The 24732-nt window shown below is 40.9% G+C and overlaps 4 protein-coding genes across 12 annotated transcripts in view; 2 read left to right on the forward strand and 2 right to left on the reverse strand.

The window, feature by feature from the left end:
- The window catches only part of LOC125893359 (myelin-associated glycoprotein-like), a 55622-nt gene extending 50207 nt beyond the window's left edge, over positions 1-5415 (reverse strand). For 4 of the 8 annotated variants that reach the window (XM_049583969.1, XM_049583971.1, XM_049583970.1 and 1 more), the window contains exons 1-4: positions 5341-5415; positions 4352-4429; positions 3867-4214; positions 3401-3712 (exon numbers count right to left, since the gene is read on the reverse strand). In XM_049583969.1, coding sequence (XP_049439926.1) covers positions 3401-3712; positions 3867-4214; positions 4352-4397 — 706 coding nt within the window. In that variant the 5' untranslated portion in view covers positions 4398-4429; positions 5341-5415. Of the gene's footprint in view, positions 1-2088; positions 2402-3400; positions 3713-3866; positions 4215-4351; positions 4430-5340 lie in introns of those variants that run through there. The other 4 variants (XM_049583973.1, XM_049583972.1, XM_049583974.1 and 1 more) reach the window with 2 other exon arrangements.
- Positions 5416-7672: 2257 nt separating this feature from the next.
- Positions 7673-13315, reverse strand: LOC125893340 (NLR family CARD domain-containing protein 3-like). The gene is made up of 8 exons (XM_049583937.1): positions 13276-13315; positions 12797-13138; positions 11709-11786; positions 11555-11605; positions 9633-11439; positions 9214-9300; positions 8690-8857; positions 7673-8205 (listed from the first exon to the last, which is right to left on the reverse strand). The coding sequence occupies exons 2-8, from the start codon at positions 13122-13124 to the stop codon at positions 7872-7874; spliced, it is 2853 nt and encodes a 950-aa protein (XP_049439894.1). The 5' UTR covers positions 13125-13138; positions 13276-13315; the 3' UTR covers positions 7673-7871.
- A 940-nt stretch (positions 13316-14255) lies between these two features.
- Positions 14256-23333, forward strand: LOC125893351 (B-cell receptor CD22). 2 transcript variants are annotated; one of them, XM_049583952.1, is made up of 8 exons: positions 14256-14361; positions 15179-15583; positions 16290-16601; positions 16681-16944; positions 17151-17423; positions 17862-17964; positions 18057-18222; positions 21571-23333. In XM_049583952.1, exons 1-8 carry the CDS (start codon positions 14319-14321, stop codon positions 21724-21726), a joined length of 1722 nt encoding a protein of 573 aa, XP_049439909.1. In that variant the 5' UTR covers positions 14256-14318; the 3' UTR covers positions 21727-23333. The 2 variants fall into 2 exon arrangements, with proteins under 2 accessions (XP_049439909.1, XP_049439910.1); XM_049583953.1 differs by having other exon boundaries at positions 14312-14361; positions 15182-15583.
- Positions 23334-23458: 125 nt separating this feature from the next.
- xrcc1 (X-ray repair complementing defective repair in Chinese hamster cells 1) overlaps positions 23459-24732 on the forward strand; it is a 33727-nt gene continuing 32453 nt past the window's right edge. The window contains exons 1-2 of the mRNA XM_049583950.1: positions 23459-23926; positions 24065-24157. Coding sequence (XP_049439907.1) covers positions 23876-23926; positions 24065-24157 — 144 coding nt within the window. The 5' untranslated portion in view covers positions 23459-23875. The remainder of the gene's footprint in view (positions 23927-24064; positions 24158-24732) is intronic.

Consider the following 24732-nt stretch of genomic DNA (forward strand, 5'->3'; position numbering starts at 1 on the left):
TCTTTGCTTTTTTAACTTCTTTTTAAGAGGAGCTACAGTCAAGTGTTGTTCGCAGCGAGCCTACGGCGCTATCGACAAAATGATCAAAGTCGGTACGGGAAACCTCTGTTACTGAGGGACTTGATATTGAATTTAACGACGGAGTAATCTTTTCCTTAAATTTTGCGACAGCACTATCTGATAAACATTTAGTATAGTAACTGTTGCTGAGTGGCGTGTAATCAAGTAAAAGAAAGTAATCAGATAATGATCCGATAGCGAGGATTCTGTGGAAAGGCTTTTAGGTTATCCATTTCAATTCCATACGTGAGAACTAGATCGAGGTATGGTTAAAACAAGTAAAGAGTAGTGAAAAGTTTTTTTAGTTATAAAGTTTGGGAATGGACCACACCACGTAACAGGAGAGAATGAACCCGAACTGTCATCTGCGAGGAAAAGAGGACGCAATTTCACTTCTTGTGATGCACTCTCTGCAGTGCTTTTCCTCCTGATGATATATCTCCCCAACAATGGTAGCAGTTGCATCGAATCCCATTCTGTGCAGCCAAATGGGAGCGGAGGATTCAGCCTCTCATCTCGCCCCGCCAGCATCCAAGTTCTTCATCTGTATGCTCCGGCTCAAACAGGTATGGCTCTGGGTTTGTGTCCGCTACAAGAAACTCTTCAAAATCGCGTTCAAAGTCGTCCATTGCAGCTACTGTAGTCCGGAGATATTGCTAGGCTAAATAAACAGCTGAGCTCTGTTTACCGGCTATGCTGTCAGTCAGTGTGCGGGCTGGAGGTTGGTGGAGCAGAGGGGGGAGGGGGTACCCGCTTGGTATTGTAAACGAGAATGTGTGTATGGAGTGTGTGTGTTACGCTAGAAGAGTCAGAGTTTGGGACGGAGTCTTTTACCCCCTGGAGTGTTACCGGAGTTTTTGGAGTGCTCAAATAAACGGGCCTTTTTCCCGAACGCTACTCTGGTCTCCTGCTCGTGAGGGATTCATTACAATATCGTAACATGGTTTAGATTTCTAATTAAACAGTCACCTCGCTAGATAGACCTACTCCTGAAAAACAGTGTGAATTTGCATATTAGCTAAATATTTAGTTTCACCCAGAACATTTAGATTTAACATTTAACATTTAGATTTAGATTTAGCATTTAGATTTAACATTTATCTTTATATTTATATTTAATATTTAGATTTATATTTAGCATTTAGATTTAACATTTATATTTATATTTATATTTATAGGGCGGTACGGTGGTGTGGTGGTTAGCACTCTTGCCTCACAGCAAGAGGGTTGCCGGTTCAATCCTGGGCGTGGGAGCCCTTCTGTGCGGAGTTTGCATGTTCTCCCCGTGTCAGCGTGGGTTCTCTCCGGGCACTCCGGCTTCCTCCCACAGTCCAAAGACATGCAGATTGGGGACTAGGTTATTTGGTAACTCTAAATTGTCCATAGGTGTGAATGTGAGCGTGAATGGTTGTCTGTCTCTATGTGTCAGCCCTGCAATAGTCTGGCGACCTGTCCAGGGTGTACCCTGCCTCTCGCCTGATGTCAGCTGGGATAGGCTCCAGCCCCCCCGCGACCCTCAAGAGGATGAAGCGGTTAGAAGATGAAGATTTATATTTAGATTTATATTTATATTTAATATTTAGATTTAACATTTATATTTAGATTTAATATTTAGATTTAACATTTAACATTTAGGTGCTACATTTAATATTTAGATTTAACTATTTAATATATTTCTAAGTTAACAAATATTGCTGTAAATGTGGTAAAAGGTGACATTAAAAAAATTCACAATACTTTTTTAAACATTTTTTGAAGCTAAATGTGGCAAAATGTTGATATTATTTTCAGCATGAGCCACTTTACAAACGGCACCCCATACAACACATCCCTTGCATGCATTTCCACTACAGTATGCAAAACTGTTGGGAGCCTAGTCTGGAAAATGAAAAACAAAAACACTAAACAGATATACTGTGCAGAAACAGAAGTGTGGTGATGTCTTCCAGATCAAGTCCCTTAGTGTTTCAAGAGATGGTGACAGTTTACAACTAATCAATAAAACTTGTGTTTGACACAAAAACAGACCTTGACGTTCCGCAGATGATTGAGGCTGGAGGCAGTAGGCACAAAAGTGGTGAGTAGCAGATCCCAGAGAGTTAGAGGTGCGGCAGCAAAGTGGAAAGATCCCTCTTCTGTGGTTGGTTCACAGTGATGATGCTCCTCAGGCCCGTGTCATTTGGAGGCTCATAGGTGATGGTCAAATTGTCTGAGTTATTGACAGGTGACCCGTCCAAATACCACATTAAAGTGGGAGAAGGGTTTCCCACAGTCTCACAGGAACAGTTAAGCTGGGCTCCAGCTTTGGTGCAGTTAGAAGAGGGCAGGATCTCTGGAGCAACTGTGAAGAGTGGACACCAAAGAGAAGAGTTGAGTTGTGTTCGGGAAGGTAAGTTTGTATTAATAAAGGTAAAAAGGTCAAGGTTTTTGTGTCTACATTTGTTTACATTCAGTGTGTAAAGTTTGTGCTTGCAAATGCATTTTGTTCAATGGTTCTTGTTTGTTTTCTATCCTAATAGAGGTGCCCTCAAGGGGGGAGTTCAAGCATGGCCTCTCTGTAATAGGTGCTGGTCCCCTTGGTGAAAATATTTGGAAGCCAATATTATTTTCTTCAAGAGGCTGTGGTGGCCTTATTCTTTAAGCCAGAGCGAAGGTAGTGGTATCTTGTGAAACTAGACATTATAAGGCATCCATTGTTACCATCCATTAATGCCAGCCATGTTGGCACAGGAAGGGCTAAATAACACTCTAAAGTTGGGCTTAATTTTTGAGGAACATCAGGCATGACCATTTTCAAAGGGCTCCTTAAACTCTCCTCAAGATATTTGAATGAAAATGGGGTTCTGTACCCACAAGTGTCCCCTAAAATTGAAAAGACTTGTTCTTGGTAAATTTTTGTTCCTACGATCAATATAATCCGTCAAATTGAAGCTGTTTATTTCTCTTTAAGAAAAAGCCAGCAAGCCTACTTGAAGAATAATCAGTTGCCTAACAAGTACAGACACACGATACATTAAAACAGGAGTGTTGTGAAACTGAAAATGTGAACTGTGCTGGTTTTGCTCTATGCACTTCTGATCATTTGTTTTATTTACTGTAAAATAAGAAACCAATATCACTGTGATTCCTCAGCTCTCCATATTGGTTCAGTTTTCAGCCAGCCTGTAGCTACAGTATGCTACAACAACATGAGGTGAATTCCTGAAATTCAGTTATGGCTTTTTGGTTTTGGTGTGCCACTCCAAGATTTTCACTTGCCACCCTGGCTAACCCGGTGAAAAATTCACTTAAGTCTAAATTTGATGATGCTACAGAATGTTAATGTGACAAATGAACTCACATGAAATGTCAGCTGTTAAACTTGTGCTAACAGCTGACCCAGTGCTGCCATCTTGTTTGTTGTAGGTGGCAGTACAGGAGATTGTCTTTCCATGATGGAGGTGAGAAGCAGTGAAGTTGACAACAGAGGTCTGGACTTTAGTTTTGTCCTGATTCTCCTGCAGTGTCTCCTGACTGTCACCCAGGCCGGGGGTCCATGTCAGATTTGGAGGATGACACAGACAGGGAGCTGGAGCAGAGCACGTCAAACTCACTGGGGTTCCCTCCTTCACCTCCAGTGTGGACGGAGTCAGAGTCGGTCTGGGTGGATCAGCTGGTGGGAAGGTACATTTTGACCAGTCACTGAATAAACAATCATTTCTCTCTATTTGTTCAACTGTTTGCCAAAACAATAAATGCAAAATAAGATCAAAGCAGTTCTACAAGGGAAGAGAATGAAGTGTAATTAAATGGATTTTAAAACCTACCTCTGACTGAAAAAGAGATTTGTTCTGAAAATTCATATCTCAGGCCTCTGCATTCCAGCCTGAAGGTATATTTTTTGTTGTTGTCAACAGGTTGTATGTTGTTCAGGGTTGTGGTGCAGTCTTTTTTGGTCAAGTCTCCTGTCAGTTGTCCGTTGTTTGTAGTTGTTTGTGTCTGGCTGCTATCAAACACAGTAACTCCACCTTTTTTCCATAGTGCTTTACATGTCTTATCTAGCTTTGATACACACTGGTCTGTCACGTCAAAGGAGCAGGGGATGGTCACACAGGATCCACTAACAACCTCTATAGTCTGTGGTATTATGACCTTAAACTCTCCACACAGGGCACCTGAAACACAAGATACAAATCTTGAGGGAGGATAGTTTACAATAGTGAAGTAATTTTACTGCTGTTATATTATTTTTTGCACCTTTTGTTATTTTCGTACAGGAGTCATTGATCCATATAGATAAACTCTAACTCACCTTGCAGCAAACAGGCAATGACAAGGATATTCAGAATTCCCACCATCTTTGTTTGTCAGGAGATGCAGAAACTCGAGTCTAAAATAGTCAGGAGATTACAGATGAAACAGTTCATGTGTTTGATTCATTTCATCTCTAAAGCAAAATGATCTTTTGAGCATGATTTATTTGAAGGCCAGTGCCAAATGTGACATTTAGGTTCTCAGATCGACATTACTTTATGTTGAACCTGCACATTTTTTAATCATTATCCTGGTGGAAAAGTGAGCCCCTTAAAATTTTTAACTAAATCCTATCCAATTTTGGGTTGTATGTGATGTGTCAGCAGCTCTAGGATTCAGTGCACTTATTTATCACACTAAGGACAAAAAGTAATAGATTACGACATTGAAAATAGTTTCTTGCTAAACCAAATTTGAACAATTAAATTAATAACAAAACAATTCTAGCGGATTCGACAGACCTTTTATTAAAGTTTGATCAGTGTGTGTGTTTACTGTACTGTAGAGATAAAAAATGTGGTTCTTTCTAAAATGGGGAAGAAACATTCGCTGATTAATTCAAGATAGCTGTTTGTTACACATTTCATAAATGTGACAACACCCTGTCTGTATCTAACAGAATGCAGAACATGAAATATGTTAAAAAAAAAAAAAAGGAAAAACAGGAAATGAATTTCTTTAACAAACACCAACAAAGATTTGATGAACTTGTTTGCGGTTTTATTTTTAATGATTTTGAATTAACTAATGACTGTAGAGCAATGTCAAAAACACATTTAACTACCTTTGTTAATGATTTAAAAGAATTCTCCCTCTCCATCACCATCTGTTGATCTGTTTTCAATTTCCTGTCAAAATTTTCAAATATATAGTGATCGATGTAAAGCCCAGTGAGACAAGTGTTAACCCTTATCAAATAAATCTTGCTGTTTTATTCTTAATATTTGACTTATCCATGTGTTTCTTATGGAAGTTAAAATTACTTACATGTTCATCAGGTCTGTTTTGCAGATAGATAGTTGAGCTGGAGTCAAGCTCTTAAGAAGTGATGTTACATTTTCAGAGAGCTTAGCAAATGAGGAACTTGCACAAGTGGAAGTGCATGAGTGATCTCTGCCGCACATTTCCCACTAAAGAGCCACACAGGTTTTACATAATGTGACAATGTCAACATTTGTCTCCCAGCAGTAGTGTTCTCTATGATGTGAAAACCAACATGATGGCCAATAGAAGTCAGTATTCAGAAGAGTCTGTAGCTGAGTGCTGTTGAATGTCTGGAAATAACATCCTATACTGTTCACCTCTGGTGGTCTCTCAAAGTACCATGTTAGGTGTGTTTAAGTCACTCTGTCATTTACTTCCTTATTGTTTTGGATCAAACAAACCCCACCACTGTATGTATAAAAAAATAATAACATTAATAACTGCTAAATCAATTTCCTTCAAATAGTAAGTCCAGTCACCAGAATAAAAGGAGGATTGTGGATGGTTTTACACCTTGGGTAAATGGCTGCCAAGCATTAGACAGCAGCAGACCACTCCTCAAGACCATGAATTATATTTGATTTTTTTTAATGACAGGTTGGAACATTTCCAGTTGTGTTTGTAGCTGTAGTGTTTGCATTAGTCAAAACATGATGTTTTCCAAACCAAATGGTTTTTGTGCCTAAACCTAACCACACATTAATCACAGCACTGTTACAACATAAACTGAAATGTTAAGTTTCAACATATCCACTACATATGAAACATACAATGCCAACATTTATTCTAGCAGTTTTATTCATGTTTGAAATGTAATATGGGCTTTGTAGAACAAATATGTACATAATACATTTGTTTGACAAAATTAACAATATGTAATTCTATGTGGTTTGTTATAGTTTTGGTTAAAATAAATCACAGAGAGCTCTACCTCTCTATATATCTGAAAACACTTATTTGGGATCTGGGAGCTATAGTGCTGCATGCGAAGTACTTTGAACAGCAATCACAAATATAGATTATATATATAGACAATTCTGAGCAACAAGCAGAAGAATTGGAAGACATTTAAGAATTTAGCAACACAATCTGCCTTTTGCATCAGCTGAGGCTTGAACTCACAACCTCTGAGACTAAGACTCAAGTTCTATCTCACTAAGCTAATTAGTCAGTGACAATTCATGTGTAGCTTCGCAAACTGACTAAGCCAGATGTGCAGGTTTAGCAGCCGTCAATGCAAGGAAAAGCAGATTTCAAACCACTGTAAAAAATCTGAAAATACACATATTGCATCTAGACAGCATGGAGATGTTGTTAATTTGTTTGTAACAATGATTGATTTGCTCTGTAAGTGAAAAACTGATGTTTAAAATTGCCATTTTTACATTGACTCCAATTGTTCACATTAGAGCAAAATTCAAAATGCTGTCAAAAATTCAGTTTTTGAGATAAAATTCTGAAATTTGCCACACATCATCTACCATGACTCTAGAGTTTTGTCTTTTTTTCATGAACATTGAAGATTTATTTAGCAAGAATTTGCATGTATATGTTTACAGTACCGTTTACAGTCAAACATTTTGATGCACTGTCGGCTCAATTTTTGATACATCAAAAATCTAAGAAGTGTAGTTTTTGTAGGACAGTCTGAAGATGCTCTGTAGCAAGTTTGGTGTCAATTGAGCAAAAATTGAGGGAGGAGATAGGTTTAAGAAGTTTTACAGTTTTTGAAAAAAAACAGTGATGAACTTCATAATTTTTAAAAGGTTTAAGTGTACAAACATTTCTTCAGTATTGGGGCTATTTGATGAAAGTTGTGAAGTTGTAGCACATATGGTTGATTTGTTATGAATTTTCAGTTTTGAACTTTAGACACTTGCTGTAGCGCCACCATCAGGACTACTGGCTTGAGTTTACAGCTGAGGATATCTGGCATGAGACTGGACCTTTGTGCAAAGTTTGGTGAGTTTTCACCCATGGGAAGTAGGATTTCCTCGGAAGAAGAAAGAAGAAAGAAGAAGAAGAAGAATACCTAACCATGTTTTACAGCTGAACACAAAATGATTTCATCATTTTCTGTATGCTTCATTATCTTCAGTCTTGGGCGTTCCACAGCTCCAACCCTGTTTTGGACCCAGGTTATTGCCACACAGACTTTATGTAATTAGAAACACAGAATGAAAAAAAAAGAGGAATTGTGCCATAGTAAAGTATAGATTGTGTATAACAATTCATGTCAAGGGCTAGTCAGAAGCTGGAGTCTCTGGGAGCAGAAACAGAATGTAGATTACATTTGAAACATGTCATAGGTTTAAAATCATGTGTGTTAGCAGTTGTAATCAGATTTGAAGTCATAAAGAATCAAGCTGATTAAACAATTCTGACTGTGTTTTTGGTGTCGTTAAAGAGGGCTCGGGTCAGCACAAGTACAGCATAAGGATTAAAATGAATTTTCTTTACAGACTGAAGTCAGAATGTAAATTGACTCATGGTGGGTGCTGCAAATAGAGCCAGCAACCATTGCACATAAATTGCTACGTAACCTGTCTTCCTCCAGCCAGATTTTTAGAAGACTTCAGAAGCTCCAGAATATTTGTCCGGAGCTCCTTGGCTTTTTCTGCATTCTCTCCTTTCTCCACCTGTTCTCCTGCCACCTGGAGCCCCTTCAGCACCGACTGCAGGGCGTCTGCATTCTTCACCGAGTCCATCTGGTCTCTGTCTGCTCGGATCTCCTCCACCCAGTCCAGGTAGGCCTGAAGTAATCCAAGGTCTTCCACGAAGTTTGCAATAATCCGAAGTCCTGGTCGACATTGCTGCAGCTTCTTCAGCCTCCTTCTTCCCACCTCTCCGATGTCATTCCCAACAATGCTGATTAAGGAAGAAATAAACAGGTAAGAGTTTTCTTTGTGCTGTGGTGTCTAAAAGCACTACTGTTAGGGGCCCAGGGTCAAGAAGTATATATGGTCAGGGTCAAGAAGGTATTTATGGCCCAGGTGAAGGACTGGTAAAGTCCAACTAGGGTGTCTCTCTGTCGTCTGTTTTACTTTGTCTCACATTTCACAAACACAACTAATCTATATAAGCAGGGTTTTTGGGGCTGTTTTTCAGAGCAGTTCATATTGGCTTCAAACACTCTCCAGGCAATCTAGATGCTTGATTTGATGCTGTACTTCTTGTAATAAACCTTTCCTGTATACAAGCCAGACGGTGTCAGCGGAGTCTCCTTCATCACCTTCACATCATCGCTATTTAATAAACAACAGTGCCAAGGCCTTAGTTCACACAAGGTAGCAGTGTTTCCATACACTGTAACATTGAGAACCCAAAGCACAAGTCAATGTGTGTGTCTTACGTCAGTGTCTTCAGAGAGGTGTTTTTGCTGAGGCAGTTGACAATGTTTTCTGTTCCTCTCTCTGTGATGCCAGTGATGTCCAAATAGAGTTCCTCCACAGTGGTGTTGTGCTCCAGAGCGTTCCACAGCTCCAAAACCCCCTCTGGACCCAGGTTATTGCCACACATACTGTACACACGAGAAGAATATAAGCATTAAAACACACTGAATTTTCAGTTCTCTTTAAGAAAGACCTTAGAATGTACAAAAAGGTCTTGAATTTTCTGTAGACGGTTGGTATAAAAAGAAGGTATAACTTTTTAAATGTGGGCTGTTGGGAGATGATACATCCAGGTCACATTAATGAGTTAATTATATTACCAGGAATTATTGTTACATACAGCTGGGAGGCACTGACAAATGTGATAGAAATGTAAATAAATTCACACCCTAAATAAATACTACTTGTAGGCCTTAGTGTCCAAGCTGTTTTTCAGTAATTCTTCTTGTTATGAAATTGCATTTTATATGGCATTAAAACTTACAAGAGCTTCTTCACTTGGCACTCATTCGATTTCAGAACTGCAGATTCTAAAATAGCTGCTTGCCTATCCAGGCAGTTGTATCTCAAACTGAAAAAAAGAAAAACATTAGGTCAGTATTATTTTTGGCAGTCCATTGACCCTTTTTCAAAAGCGCCGTCATGCTCAGGCTCTTGTAGTAGGGCGGAATCAATCCCAGCATGTATTAGACAAAAGGCTCGGAGTACTAGGAGTACACCCAGGTTGCCAGTCTATCACTGAGCTAACATTAAGAAAGACAAACATGCAGATACATAGAGAAGATGCACACTCTGCACAGAAAGGCATCAGCCAGTCAGGAAATTCAAACCCAGACTTGTTTTCATTGCCCAGTGCTCAAATGGCAGTTCTATTTAACTGATTTATATAAATCCGATACTCACTAGAGAGATTCACAGCGGTGTAGGATTGGCCCCAGTCTGTTTAGTCCTCTGTTTCCAATGTTGGAATAGCCCAAGTTGAGCTCCTGCAGCTTGTGTGGAGAGAACTGCAGCACATAGTGCATGGCTGCACAGTCCACAACACTCAGCTTCATTTTAAACAGGTTGAGTTTCTTGATCTCTGGTGCGGCCATGCTGGTGGCTTCCTTCATGTGGAACTCCATCAGGCAGTGGAGAAGATTGAGGGCAGCCTGGTTCTGGAGCTCCCTACCCTTAAACTGGTCTTGAAACCACAGACCCAGCCTGGCAGGGATGCTGTCCAGTTGCTCCATGGGGGAAAGAACAAGGCCATCCAACTGACCTGCGAGCCGAGCTCGGAGCATCCCCATAAAGAAGCGTGTGAACATCTGGAGGCTCTCCAGCTTGTCCATGCTGAGGTCTGTGTTTTGCAGGGGTGCAGCTCGGGAGGATGGTGGATGTACCCCAAAGCACCAGAAGTCCAGAGCTTGGATTATGTCCTCCTGGCTGAAGAGATTGATTGCACAGTAGAGGGCAGCCAAATGTTCTTGAACAGTCAGGTGGAAGAAAGAAAACATCTCCACTGTTTCCTCTTTGAGAGGCTGGAGGATGTGGCAGAGAAAGGTGCTCTGAAGATCAGCAGGTGTAACACCATACTTCTCCAAATCTGCTCTGTTGAACATGATCTTTTTCTGTAAAAGGTTTTCATAAGCCAGTTTTCCCAGGTCTGTCAGTTGTTGCTTTGCTAATGAGAGAACCTCAGATCTTGGGGTGCTTCTGTCTGCACTCCCCTTCAGCGCATGGTGCTTGATTGCTGTAAAGAGGTAGCAGAAGTAAACCTCGCTGACTGTTCGGGGTGGGTTTAGCTCCAGAGACTTTGATTCAGCAACATCTTGATTTCCTGAGAAGAACTCAGCCATAGCAGTGCAGATGATGTAGCAATAAAGAGGGATGAAGGACAGCACAAAAAGGTTGTCATTGTGCAAGATGTAATCATAGACTTTTTCAGCAACTTCTTTGTCTTTGTAGAACTTTGTGGTGTATTCCTTCACCTGGTCCTCCTCAAAGCCCAACACCACACAACATCTCTGGAAGAAACGCTTGGGAGCTTCAGTGGATGGTCTGGTCGTGAGGATGACTGATGCTTCTGGGAGCAGGCTTCCCTTGATCAAAGCCACCATTAGCTCTGACACTGGCACCTCCGAGTGAATGTCAATGTTTTTGTCAGGACTGTTCCAGTCCAAGGGAAATTTGAACTCATCTAATCCATCTAAGATGAAGAGCAAAGAGCTTGGTGAGGCAAAAAGATCAGGTAGAGCTGCCTTCAGGTACCGGAAACGTTCTCCAAGAAGCTCCAGCAGGCTCAGTGGTGCTTCAATCAGATTGAGCTCTCTGAAGCGCAGGTCAAAAATGCAGGTGAATTCACGCATGTTCTTCCCAATCGCCCACTCAAAGACTAGTCTCTGCACTGCTACGCTCTTTCCGATACCAGCAATACCCTTCACTTTAACCCTTTTTGGGGGCCGCCCCGACGTACCTTGGGGTTCCAAGAGATGGCACGGCCGAATGCGCTGGCAAGCCTGATGGACATAGATGCGAGCTCGTCTGCTTGCCAGGTCAAAGTACTCATGTTGGCTGCTTTCAACTGAGTCATCATCCTCTGTCACAAAAAGGTCGGTGTAGCGGATCTCGATGTGAGAAGCTGAGTTCGAGGTCACTCCCTCACCCTCTGAGTAACACTTCAACTGCTCTGTGCGCTTCAGAAGAGTTGTTTTGTGGGCAGAAATGGGAACTACAGTGAAAGACAGCAAGATGAAATACATTGTCAACAAACTTAAATTATTCTTCAGTTTTCTAGAAAATATACATTTTGACGAATCTTCAGTTCACCAATCATATTGACGTACCTCGGATGTTGGCCAGCTTTACATTCCTGCTAGGTTTCAGTTCTTCTTTAGCTGCATAATGAAGATCATTTTACTTCATATTCAAAACATGTGAACAATTTAAGTGATATGTAAGTAATATCCAAAATCAATTTAAAAGATAAATAATCCATACCTTGAACCTCAGTAGCCAGGGTAAATCCCTTACTCTTTCCTTTGAACAGTTTAGCAATGGGGCCTTTAGGCTTCTTCTCTGTGTATAATACAGAATTCATATGGTTAATAACACATTTGATACATATGATATTACATGATTGCCGAGGTCCAGACCTTTGAATTCGCCCAATACACTGAGTTCCAGTTGGCTGATTTGTCTAGCGTCATAACATGAAACAGCGGGTTTTCGGTAAAAATAACAAATGATCAAAATGACTACAGCAGGGGGACTAACGATTCGCCAGTAAGTGCTATGGCTAGGACTAACTCCGTTGTCAAGCTGTTGTTGAGCTCAGAACCAATGAGGAGCAATAACAATGGCCAGTGCCATAGACAAGATAGTGACTGGTATCAAGGCTGTTCTAAAGTGACATGTCCTCTCAATATCGCCAGTCATTATACATTGTGTATAACTTGACTCCACTTCAACTTAAAAACTTAAGCAAAACAAGTATGCTGGTATGATTATGCATCAGTGTGGACTTAAAATTAGGTCAGATTCAGGCGGATACGTTGGTCTCTAGTGATTGGTAAGGGACAGTTGGATCCACCTCCCTCACAGAAATCAGAGTGGACACAATGCAAAGATGGAAACGGAGTGTTATGAATTATCAGTTTCTTCGTTGCTCACTTCAGAGCACACTGAGCTGCATATATGCTCCATATTTTAAACCAATCAAAGTTCCAATGTGAGAGGCATGGCTGTTCCAAAATTGCATTTTTGGTGTTAATTACAGCACCACCATGTGTTGGATTGGAGTTATATTTCTTGGTAAGCATTTGCACGTTTGAACCCTAATTACTTGGCAAGACATCACAGTTTATTGTAGCCTTTTAGTAATCTTATCACACCTGTTGTTTAGACAGTAAAACTCTAGTCCCGGTCTGCCTGTCCCCCTTTTTCTTGAACTTTTGTACATACTTAACCCTGTTTTAGGTTTTCTTGTGCTCACATTCAAACGAGTGTAGACAATTTTCTAAATGTTTAATAGACCTGTTAAATAAATAATTAATACAGTCATCACCATCATATTTAAGCAACCTTACCTTCAACTTTTACAGGTGCAGACACTGGCTTACTGATGGCATCTTTCCTGCAGTGTCTCTCCACCCACGCCTGCAGATCTTCGCAGTAATAATCCTGCACCTCTCTCAGCACCTGCAGGAACTTTTGGCTGCTCTCCTCAGTGGCACACACCATCTCAAGAGCTTGGGCCATGGCATTGGAAGGTGACCTCTCCAGCAGAGACAGGTAGTGGGCAGGGGAAAGCACCTCAGCATCACGCAGCCAACGCAGCAACGGTGCTGGGTGGTCTAGAGTCCAGTTCAGCAGCAAGTCTCTCTGAGACCGGAGCAGTTGCTGAGCTGAGCTCATGGCTTCATAAAATACTGTCACAGGGAATAAAATAAGCACGTTACAAGATGTCATGCTAATAACTTACATTTAGAGAACTCCAGTATAGAGAAGTGCAGTACAGTAAGGAAGTTGAACAAATACTCCCATGCTCAATGATTGAAATGCTTACCTTAAAGAAATATTTTATTGTTACGTTCTCTGTCACTTTCCCTCTCGTCTATTTCGCCATTGCAGTTGTTATGAGTGTTTGCAGGAGAGCCGTTTGTTTTCCATCTTAAGGTGCGGGCAGACAGAGTGCAATGACTTAGGCAGCAATTTAAACAACCATTCAAAGGGTCCAGAGTTCAAAGTATTCAAGTCTTTGTCCCTGCCTCTGATTCATTGCTGTTGTTTGATCTTGCAGAAACATGCCAATCCCCTAAAGTGACCTGGGAGTAACACACAGTGTGGAAAAATATCAAACTGTTCAACTTTTCAAATCCAATGTAATGCTGAAAAATGAACATTTTTGCATATTAAAACATATTTTTGTGTAATAAACAGATTGACCAGCAGTCTGAACAGTTAAAATACAAAAGTTGTTGCTTGACATGTTTCACATTTTGCCTCCAACTTTGTTTATAACTTCGCTGACCTACTTGTATTGACTGGTATTTATTGTTAACATGACAATTATAAATCCCCATCTGGCAAAACAGTTAATCATTAATCAGTTTTATTTGACTTTCTATTGATCTTTATCGCTATCACTTTTATCACACTTTGAGATATGGTTAGAACAGTCGATGTAGACAGAGGGAATCAGAAATTAACACATGTAGCTGTTGGAGCCTTTGAGGAAATGGCCAACAGCATGAGAGTGACTCACCCATTGTCATGTGTTGTCTCACACAGACTTGCTGAGGTCTCTCTTTCCAAACAATTCCTGCTTCCAGCAACTAAATCTGTATTTAAATCTTTTGACATGATTAAATAAGTGTGAAGTCTTAACTCTACCATTGCTGATTGTAAAATTAGTTCAGTGGTTTGTAATGAATGAATGAATGAATGAATGTAATAAGCATAAATGATATTGAAGATATTGAAAGAGTAAGAGGGGCCATCGAAGTGAAGTCACAGCATCAGGAGCACAATGAAACACTCCAACTTCCCCCTCTTTGCTCCTTTGTTCATCCTTCCCTTTGTCTGTGCTGGCACAGCAGGGTTGCAGACATGCATGTGGACACTGTCTTTCTTGTGTGTCCTCTGATTTTTGGTGAGTAATTTAATCATATATTATTTTCTCTAAGGAATGCATTAGCTTTAAATTAATTAATTTAATTCATCATTTATCTGTGTTGTTAACCTCATTAAATGATCTCCTGATATCTCTGTCATTAACATAATTATTACACCAAGAGATGGAGAAACCGTTAATTTTTCTGTCTGTGAATGTGTCCTGCAGAATATACCATAGCGCATGATTACATTATATTCACAGATGAGGATTGTTTCTGTATCTTAATAGTTAAATGCTAATTTCTCTTCTCTGTGAAGTTGATGACAATATGAAAATGTATATGCAAATAATTCCTGAAATAATCAAGGTAATATGGATTTTTAAGTATTTACTTCAATTTCCCACCGAGTATAATACTTGAGTGTAGTACATTTTCCAGAGCCACAAGTGCTGTTGCTCTCTTCCTTTTTCTAAATATACATCTGTTGCGAAATTGTTCTAGGTCATAAAATGCATTTGCAGACAGTGCAGCTAAATACAGCAGCTCTAACCTCGTGTTAGTTCAAGTTTATTCTTTATGATGACCTTTCGAGAAGATCTCATGGGAGTTAAATCAGTTAGGGTTGTGAGTGTTGTAGTTTGGATTAGAAACGTTTTAAATGGCCATGTACTATGGGAACTGTCTTTAGCTTCTCAGTGGTCAAGTTTAAAGTAAAATTCAAGCACACAAGACATGAACATCACAACTATGGGGCACAGCTGACTGGCTGCTGTCCCCCGGGATTTAATCTTGAACCTGGCATCGTTACATCAGACCCTGTGTGTTGTTAAATTATTCTGCTCTCTATCACAGCAGCCACACTGTGGAAGAGAGTCCAGGCTGTCTCTCCTGTGCCCTCAGTCCCTGACCGTGTCCAAGCACTGGTGGGCTCCTGTGTGGTGATCCCCTGCTCCTTCACTCCTCTAGCTCCTCACCCTCCCAGGGGGAGGAAGGAGAGGGTGGATGTCCGGCTGAGGTTCAGAGGTGGCGGTCACTTGTTCCCTCTTCGCAGCACCGCTTTTAACAGCGAGGACAGAGATCAAGTGAGCCGGGATTTCCAAGGCCGGACGTCGCTCTTCGGGCGAGTCGCAGATGGAGACTGCTCGGTGAAGATCGAAAGGATCAGCCAGGATGACTCACGGGTGTTTGAGATCGCTCTGAAGAGAGGTGACAGCTTACTGTGGGGGAAGCCAAGGAGCTTCAATCTGGATGTTGTGGGTGAGTGGGGGAGTCACTGTACTGGCTCTTTCTTCTCTTATAAAAGTACTTGATTGGTGGATATTTAACAACCAAAAAATGTCTGTGTATCCAGAGCAAAGAAAATATATTATAGTGTAGGAACAGAAATCCAGTATATTCATGCAAACACACAGTACAGAACTCCAACAATTGAGTTACGTAGTGAGCTCACACTGCACAGTATGTTAATTTTGTGTAGGCCTACTTGAGAAATGCCAGGACTGTGAGAGGTGAGCTTACTGGACAAACTGCCCAACAATGCAGTTTTTGAGCCAGGCAAAAAGCTATTTATCTGTCAAATGATTGATTTTTAACATTTTTCAGGTGAGAAAGTAACTATCGACTCCCAGTATGTGTCACTTTATCCAATTAATGCCTGTTTAGAAATTCACTGTAACGTTTTCAGAGATGTGAGAGCTGCTGGCTGGATCAGATCGGCTGTCACGACTGTCTTGCTTGAGCATTCAGTCAGCTGGTAATGGCATACTAATCTTTCTTTTAGTAGGCCGTAAATACATGTGGCTGATGGGTTAAATAGTTCCTATACCTACATGAAAATGAATGTCTGGGGACAGAAATACCACAATAATGGCCTTGCTGGTTTTTGGAATTATTTTGTTTGTCTCTAAGAAAATACACATCAGTATTAAAACACTGTTATGATGGAGCGTTTCCTCACTGACAGACACTCCTGAGGCTCCTGTCATCAGCGGCATGTTGTCTGCCACAGAGGGACAGCTGGTCACCCTGAACTGCTCCGTCAGCTATCACTGCCCCTCCAGACCTCCGGCCCTACAGTGGAGCTGGGAGAGAGGAGCCCAGCTGAACAGCACGGAGCCTGGGGAGGTACAGACACTTCACCCAGAGCCCCACAGGCCGATGTTACTGGCCTCTTTGTCCTTCACTGTGTCACATCAGGTGAAACCCCGGCTCAAATGTGAAGTCAGCTACCCAGGAGCCAAAGCGTTGGCCATTTCAAAGGATCTGCATGTGACATGTAAGCATAGTTTTAACTATTATCTTTGTGTCTCCTGGCTCATTTACACGCTAACCTTGTTTTTATCTTTGCTTTATAGTCTCACCAAAAGATGTAAAGGTTCAGGTCCAGTCCTTGATAGTGCAGGAGGGGGGCAGCGCCTTGTTGGTCTGCTCGTGTAAAGCTGACCCGCCGGTGTCTGAGTATCGCTGGTCCTACAGTCAGCACGGCCGTACAGTGCACCTCGACCAGCGCACACACACAGTCCGGGTGCACAACGTGACACGAGACATGAGGGTCCGCTGCTCAGCAAAGAACCTGATCGGTCGAGGAGAGTCCCGGCCCACGTCGCTAAACATACAATGTAATCCTACTTCCTGTAGGCCTACCTCTGATGGCCATGCACACATATATTAGGATTATTTGACAAGAAGCTTAACCTATATGTGTTTGGTTTACAAGGCTGTCAAACAGTAACCGTAACAACAGGTAGTTTGTTACACCTCTAACTGATCGGTTGTGGTCATAGTTGTTCTGATGACGTTTAAATGTGCCCCTTCTCTCCTACAGATAAACCAGCCATCCTCCGGCTCTCCTCCACCTGTGTTGTGGACGATTCAGAGTTGCTGTGTCGCTGTTCGGTCGACTCCAACCCCAAACCAGCAGTCACCTGGAGCGTGAATGATACCGTTCCACCTGGCAATTACAACGTTTCCGTAACATCTGAGCGCAACACGCTAACAGCCACACTGAAGGGCCACATGGACAAACCTCAGACTGTGATCTGCTTTGCTTTCAATGCGCTAGGAAATGACTCGCTGATGTTGCTGCAGGGAGGAGAAGGTTTGTTCAAAGCAATGTTCTCCCACACTTACAGGGACGACAGCTCTGCCTCTTGTTTATTCGCTCTGATGTAGGGGTGGTGGTGCTCAAACATCTGTGCAACGTGCCTGCAGCTCGGAAGCATAAGTAGATGGGAAGAAAGTGAATACCTCAAAGAAAACCTTATGTTGTTGTACCATTATTGAGCCTTCCTGTTGCTGCAGTCCATTTTATATGTCCTTATACTGCAGTGCTCAGTCTGTTGCAATTTAAAAGCTTACTTATGGTGGAATGTCTAAGTGAAGTCGTTACATTAAGCTTGAACGAGCAATATGTCTGAAAGGCCTAGAGTTCAAATAAAATCCATGTTGTTCCACCCATGGTGACGAGAGAAAACTCTAATTAATATATTATTGTTTCACATCATATTCTGATCCATCTCTTTCTGTCCATAAACAGAGACAGCACCTTTGTTGTGGATGTTGATACCCGCTGCGTCCATCTGCCTGCTCATATTCCTTCTGTCTCTTTGTTTCTACTGCTGCCGAAAGAGAGCTGGAAAGTACGTGAGGCAAATCTGCCCTTTAAATGTTTACTTAACTTTGTCACACTTGCACAATTTGAGGTTTCACGTACCTGTTCTGCCTCTCACAGAAATGTCCTGAGTCGACGCCCGGCTGTGTACCCTGGAGGACTGGGAATTTACCAGGACCGAATGCCCCTCTATATAAACTGCACAGAAGTGACTCATATCTACACCAACGGCAGCTACCAACTTGTATACCAGAACTGCACACCACTTTTTGTCCACACTAAGCAGGTATTTGATTAATGTTATCTTTAAAGCAGTTGTTAAAGTGTGTTCCTCTGCCTCTGCAGAGGAACACACTGCACATGAATGAAAACAACCAATCAGAGTCGAGGTGTCTTTAATGCAGCTGTCAGTCATGTTAGTCACTGCTCGTTAACTGCGGTTAAACTGTCAAACTAGGCAGCGCTGTTCATATCTGAATCAAGATTCTGTTGTCAAAGGCTTTCAAAAACATATTTTAGTGTACTGTTTAGCTGTAAAATGAGAATGTTTGTGACTCAGTTGAGCCAAAACCAAGCACCGCCCATCGGCCCAACTTCCTCATTTTACAGCTAAACAGCACACTAACATAAATTTTTGAAACCATTTGAGGTGAGAAAAGGCAGTGCAGTAACAGAATCTTGATTCATCATTGATGAGCGCTGCCTAGTATGATAGTTTGACTGCAGTTCAAGAGCAGTGATGGATATGATTGACAGTTGCACTGAAGACGCCTTGGCTCTGATTGGTTGTTTTCATCCAACTGTGGTATTTTCTAGAGAATGCCATTAGAAGCACTATGAGGAGGCAGAGGAACATGATTTTTTTTCACAGATTAACTATCTTACATACTACTGTAAAGATACTGTGATAGTTTCAGCAAATATGACAAAGGTTTTATCTATCCACCTTATTTTTCACGGAAACACGGAGGCAAAACAGAACGCAGCCAGCTTCCGTTTTTTTGTACGACACTTCCGGTCCAGCATTCTTACCACTGTGTAAATGGGAATCGCCTTGTTGTTTGCCTTGCTGAGTTTAGCTATATATATGTATATATCACATTTTTCACGTCACTATATCACCGTTTAGACTAATCTGATGTTTGTAAAGTCTATAAACACAATGACTGAAGAAACATTAGTATTTTCTCTGTGTATAATTAATAACATGGTTATCGTAGATTAGCTGTGCTAACCGTTAGCTGTTAGCCGTTAGCCGTGTCTGTAATAACTCACTAAACTCACAAAGTGGCCCGTGAAAAAAAATTTCTCCAGCGGATGTCTTAGTTACAACATGATTGAGCTAATTGGAGTAGTTTCATGTCGTATCCGACAACGGGGGACTTTTAATGGATGGCGATCCTGATGTTAGCTTTGCTGCTGGTGTTAACGTTAGCTGTCCCTGTCAGCTGCAGCCACTGATGCTTTCTAGACATCGTGATTTCCCAAAACTGAATAAATATCACACATAGCAACACAAAACTGCTTTGCTAGCTCAATCATGTTGTAACGGCTGGATGGCTGATGCGTACATGCTGATTCAGGTGCTATCAGAGCCGATCCGCGCATCACTATGGCTTAATGATCAACTCAGTCAATTAAAACAACCCGTCCTGTGTTAGGAGTGTATGTCGCTGACAGAAAGAAAGAAATGAAGAAAGAAAAGGGAAAAAAAAGATAGAAAAGCAGCGTACACCTCACATATTTATTTCTCACAGTTGCGCGCACGTTTGGCTGGCATGCAGAAGCACCGTCTGTGTGTCGAGGGTGCGAGCCGCAGCTTCAGCTGCTCAGGTAGAGAGGCTTAGCCCGGTGTGTTTTTTCGCTGATTCAGTTCTGCAGGTTCTCTGCTGGTACACTGGAAACGGGGATCAAGCAGTTTGTCTCACTCGGGATAGATTGTGCTTTTTTGGTTAATAGTTTATGATTGACGTGTGATTTATTCGCATTTAGAGGGAATAAATTTCCGTTATAACGCAAATGTGGACACAGTTATCTATACAAAATACACAGACTAACTAACTAACTGATTGACGAACATAAACAACTAAAAATTGAAAAAAAAAACATAGCTTGCACCGTTAGCTCCGGTAAGGGAAAGCATGAGGGAAAGCGGCTGACCGGAAGTCACGCACAAAAAAACGGAAGTTGATCACTATTTACTTCCGTGTTTGAAAATAAGGTGGATAGAGGGTTAACAACCACAGATTTGCGTGAAGGTTATGTTCTTCGTAATCTTACTAGAAAATGGCAAATTCCACGTTTTTCTCCTCACTAACTTGGTCAATCCATGTGAAATTTGGCACAGTGGTAGAGGGTCATGGGAGGATGTGAATGAAGCAGTATTACATCAATTGGCCAAAGGGGGACGCTATAGCAACCGATTGAAATTGCAAACTTTGAATGGGCATATCTCATGCCCCGTATGTCGTAGAGACATGAAATATTGCACAGAGATGCCTCTCCTCATGAGGAGCAAATTTACCTCAAGAACCCATAACTTCCGATTATACAGATTTTCCGCCATTTTGAATTTTTTGAAAAACACTTAAAATTGATCTCTTCCTAGGAAGTTTGACCGATCTGCATGAAACTCGGTGAACATAATCTAGGGACCAATATCTAAAGTTCCCTCTTGGGAAAAGTTGGAAAACTTACTAAAACTGAGCTTCTATAAGGTAATGAATATTGCAGAGGGCGTGGCTCATCACATAAAGGTGTATAACATCTCAAGGGTTTCACCGATCACCACGCAATTTTGTAGGCATATGACCACACATAATCTGAGGGGACCCCTCCATTATTGACCCCATCAAACAAAATGGGGGCGCTAGAGAGCTAATTTCTTATCTAGGCCTAACCGACATATTAATTTTTTACTAAACTTGGTAGATATGTAGAACAGGACACCTCAAGGTGACTGGAGAAATTTAACTCTAATTGGCAACTGGGTGGGGCTATAACAACAGAAAAATGCTTAAAAATGGCTAAAGTGCGACCGATCGCTGTGGCTCCCCCCGAATGCTGTTTGTTTTTTTTTTCTTTCTAATTTTTGGTATGACTAAGTCATGGTATGGTATGCTGTACATAATCACGGAAACTGTCAGTGTGTCATTCTGTCAGTCAGTCATTCTGTCTGTCCCACGTTTTTCTACTCACTGATGTGGTCAGTCTATGTGAAACTGCACATAGGCATTGAGGATTGGCATAGGTAGAAGGTGACAAAGCTACCAGTGGGTATGGACTAGTCTCTATAAACAGGCATCTGCATATGAATGCAAAATCTGTAGGCAATGGAAGAGACAGAACACATCAGCTGAAATGCAATCTCAAAAGCCATCAACTGTGGTTTGACAATGATTTAGCATATATTAGCTTTTTAAGCTTTTAGATTTTTATCTCTTTAGAGATTAGCCACAATGACCAGCATATGGATGAGGAAGTCTTGGCCCAGATATCTACTGGCTACACCAGATCTCCTAAAGTATTGGCTGTCACCCTCAGAGGCTTACAGTTGTCAGGCCAATAGCTGATGGGTTCTGATATTCTGTTATCAGCAACAGCAGGCATTGCATACATCTGTTCCTTTTTTCAGATGCGTCCGATGGCCCGAAGAGGAGGAGAGAGAAGAAGAGGAGGAGAAGTTGGAGGAACAGACAGACGAGTGGGTCTGGGGGTGAGAGGCACAAGAGAGGTGCAGGGCACTGCTGCGGCTGATGCAGAGACAGCCATCTATTTGGAGATCCTCTGAGCTCACTGTGAGAGTGACATGATTCACCTGCTACATTAAACTCACATTAGACTTCAGATTCAATCTCACACTGGCGGTAATGCATAGCTTATGTAACATTCAGTTATTTGTATATATTGTTAATCCATATTGAACTCTTTGAGTGTTTGCCTGTGACATGCCTGTGTGCTGTTCTTTGTTTTTTATGAAATATGAAACGGATTGATAAGAGTTTTTTATTATTATCATTTCATCCTGTGTCTATTCTACACACACACACGCGAGCGCACATAAGCATTCAGATTTGATTTGGTCTTACCACCTACTGCTCCAATTGCATTTGTAACAGGAGCTGCAGCATGGTTAACACAAAGTGATCCTCAGGTGGTGATTTAAATTTCAATTAAATGTATCTGTTACATGAAATCATACAAGGTACAACCCCAGTGAAATGTAACCCCGTCAGCTCCTTCAACTTCTGAATGGCAGTGTAGTGTGCAGCTCAACCTATAATGCAGTTTGTAATATTTATTAAACAAGTGAGGAAGTGTGTCAGTGTGCTCATGAGAGAACAGAAGTGTCATTGCAGGAAGAGCTCGGGTGCAGTTGATAACACTAATACTTTCTTTGTTCTACTAAGCATCCCAGTTAGTTTTACCAGTGAAGCCATTTTGCGGCCAACTTCTCATTAGTTTTTCACAGCATTCACACAAAAGCATGAGCATTGTGTTTAAAGAACTGCCATTTACTGTAACTGCAAAGTACAAAAAACATTGCAACATTTACAAAAAAAGACAACAAAAGAAGAAATACAGGAGAATTCACCCACAAAGTCCTGTCCAACCATTCATCCATTCATCAAAATACACACTATTATCAATACATAATTCATGCCAGGCTGAAATAGAACTCGTCAGCTCGTGTTAATGACATTAAAAGTTGTGAACATGAACTTGTGAACTCTGAGCTCTCAGAAACTTTCCACTTGCAAGGTTGTGATTATGCAACATCCACTTTACATATAGAATCTATCTTTTTTTAGCAGATGTCTTAATGTTTTGGTGTTTAGAGTGTTAAATAACATTTGAGTGGAAAGTAGACTTTTGGCTGAAGTCCTTTTTGTTGCAAATATACCACATCAGTGCACATAAAGCACATGTATGTAAACTATAATTTCTACACATGTAGATGTACTTTTCCTAATTGCTTTGTTTGTATCCTTTCTTTGTCTTTATCTTATTTGGTCTGGCAATATCCCCCTAGGGATCAACAATGTTATCTGATTTCTAGAACTGGAAGACTAGGAAACAAGGATGCCTATTGTTTCTTTTTTTTTTCTTTTTTTTTCTTACAGTTGCAGTTAAATCAGGAATGCCAGAACTTGAGCTGTTATTAATGAAAACTGCATCTGTAATTTTCCTATTGTGAGATTTCAAAATGTGTGCCATGAAAAAAGGTTTATGAAAAGGTTTCTTGGTAACAAAAGAAGAGATGAGTGTCCACAACAAGGTAAATGTCATATTGTATATATTATATAAACATAAAGTGTATGTTTCTTAGAGGAAAGGAAGAAAAAAGTACATACAATACTTAGTTTATAATTAAATGTATGTGTTTGATTTGAGGACATTTCTGTGCATATTCTGAACGATTGGTGGCGATAAAGCTGATGATGCCATTTAAACTGCAGAAGAAGAAGTAGAACGCTCCCATTGGATGAAAAATGCCATTAGGCGGAAGTTACGTCACAGCACAACAGCCATCGGGCTTTTGGTGGGAATATGAGTTCGCTTCCACGCACCTTTAACTTAAAATTAAAAGCATTTCTATATGTTTGCTGATATTTAACGTAATGCCAAAGTTAGCGGCTATGTGTCACGCACATAACAGTTTCAAAGGTTCGTGCTAACAGCACTTAGTGTGTGTTTAAATCATCAGGCTAATCAGGAAAAGTTCACTCTATTGTTTGCTAGCATGCTATCACGTTAGCAGGCACAGTAGCTGATTTACAGCAAGGCGCATTTACTAAAGTTTTCGAGGCTTAATTTAACGCCACTGAAAGGACAATTTGTGTGTTTTATATTTGTTGTTAACTGGTTGAGACAGCGCTTAGGGTTTCCCCTTCATACTGGATAATTAATTTACCCTCAACCTGTCAAGATTCAACAACATGCCAGAAATCAAACTCAAACACGTCGTGTCTTGCAGCACCGAGGACAATGTAAGTTCACTTCTCACTTACATTGAACCGTAACAATGTTCCCGTTTGTCCCCTGACACAAAGTTTGTAGATATATGCTTTTTATTTAGCCAAATGCGAGCCTCACTTTCACTCACCTCTTGTCCTAATGCACAACAGACTCACAAGGCAGACAACCTGCTGAGCTCTGATACCTACAGGAAGTGGAAAGCAGCAAGAGCTGGGGAGAAGCAGACATCAGTCATTCTGCAGGTATGTTCTTGACCCCCTGTGTAACTTACTCCCACATGTGTCACCCAGCAGCAGTTACATAACATGTTGTTCTGTCATTATTGATGTGAAATTTACTTATGTCATGAAGTAGACTTATATAACCTGGTGATAAAGTTCATTTGAACCAGATCAAACACTGCTGCTCAGATCTAACTTGCTGAGTATCACAGAACTTTTTTATCTAAATACGAGATCGTTTTTTTTATGTCCCAAATTCACTTACCCTTCCTTCCCTGGCTGTTTATCCACGAAAGGAAAGCTTTTAATCCAACTTGGTATTTGTTATTGTCATGTAATAATGGTTGGGCACTCACTTTTGTTATCTGTAACTTCTGAAATGTGAAGCTGTTTCCAAACGTTATATTTATTTAATTGACACTTTTAGCCAAAGCAGCTTTCAAAAATATATTCAACCATGTGGATGCAACAGTAAAATTGCAAAAATCAAGCAAGAACATTAACTTCATCAAGTGCTATAATTAGAGACAAGAAGAGATAAAGTTTTTTCCCATTCCTTTTTAAATTTTGTTTTATTTTGTGAGGCAAGATGCCAC

This window comes from Epinephelus fuscoguttatus, linkage group LG8 (genome assembly GCF_011397635.1).
Source record: "Epinephelus fuscoguttatus linkage group LG8, E.fuscoguttatus.final_Chr_v1".
Taxonomy (NCBI): Eukaryota; Metazoa; Chordata; class Actinopteri; order Perciformes; family Serranidae; genus Epinephelus; species Epinephelus fuscoguttatus.

Coding starts and splice junctions, on each gene's coding strand:
- LOC125893340 (XM_049583937.1), bottom strand. CDS start 13,124: ATGAGCTCAGCTCAGCAACTGCTCCGGTCTCAGAGAGACTTGCTGCTG. Junction 11,787..12,796: donor TGCACCTGTAAAAGTTGAAG/GTAAGGTTGCTT, acceptor TATTATACACAG/AGAAGAAGCCTAAAGGCCCC. Junction 8,206..8,689: donor ACCTCTCTGAAGACACTGAC/GTAAGACACACA, acceptor TTCCTTAATCAG/CATTGTTGGGAATGACATCG.
- LOC125893351 (XM_049583952.1), top strand. CDS start 14,319: ATGCATGTGGACACTGTCTTTCTTGTGTGTCCTCTGATTTTTG. Junction 16,602..16,680: donor AAAGGATCTGCATGTGACAT/GTAAGCATAGTT, acceptor TTTGCTTTATAG/TCTCACCAAAAGATGTAAAG. Junction 17,965..18,056: donor TGCCGAAAGAGAGCTGGAAA/GTACGTGAGGCA, acceptor TGCCTCTCACAG/AAATGTCCTGAGTCGACGCC.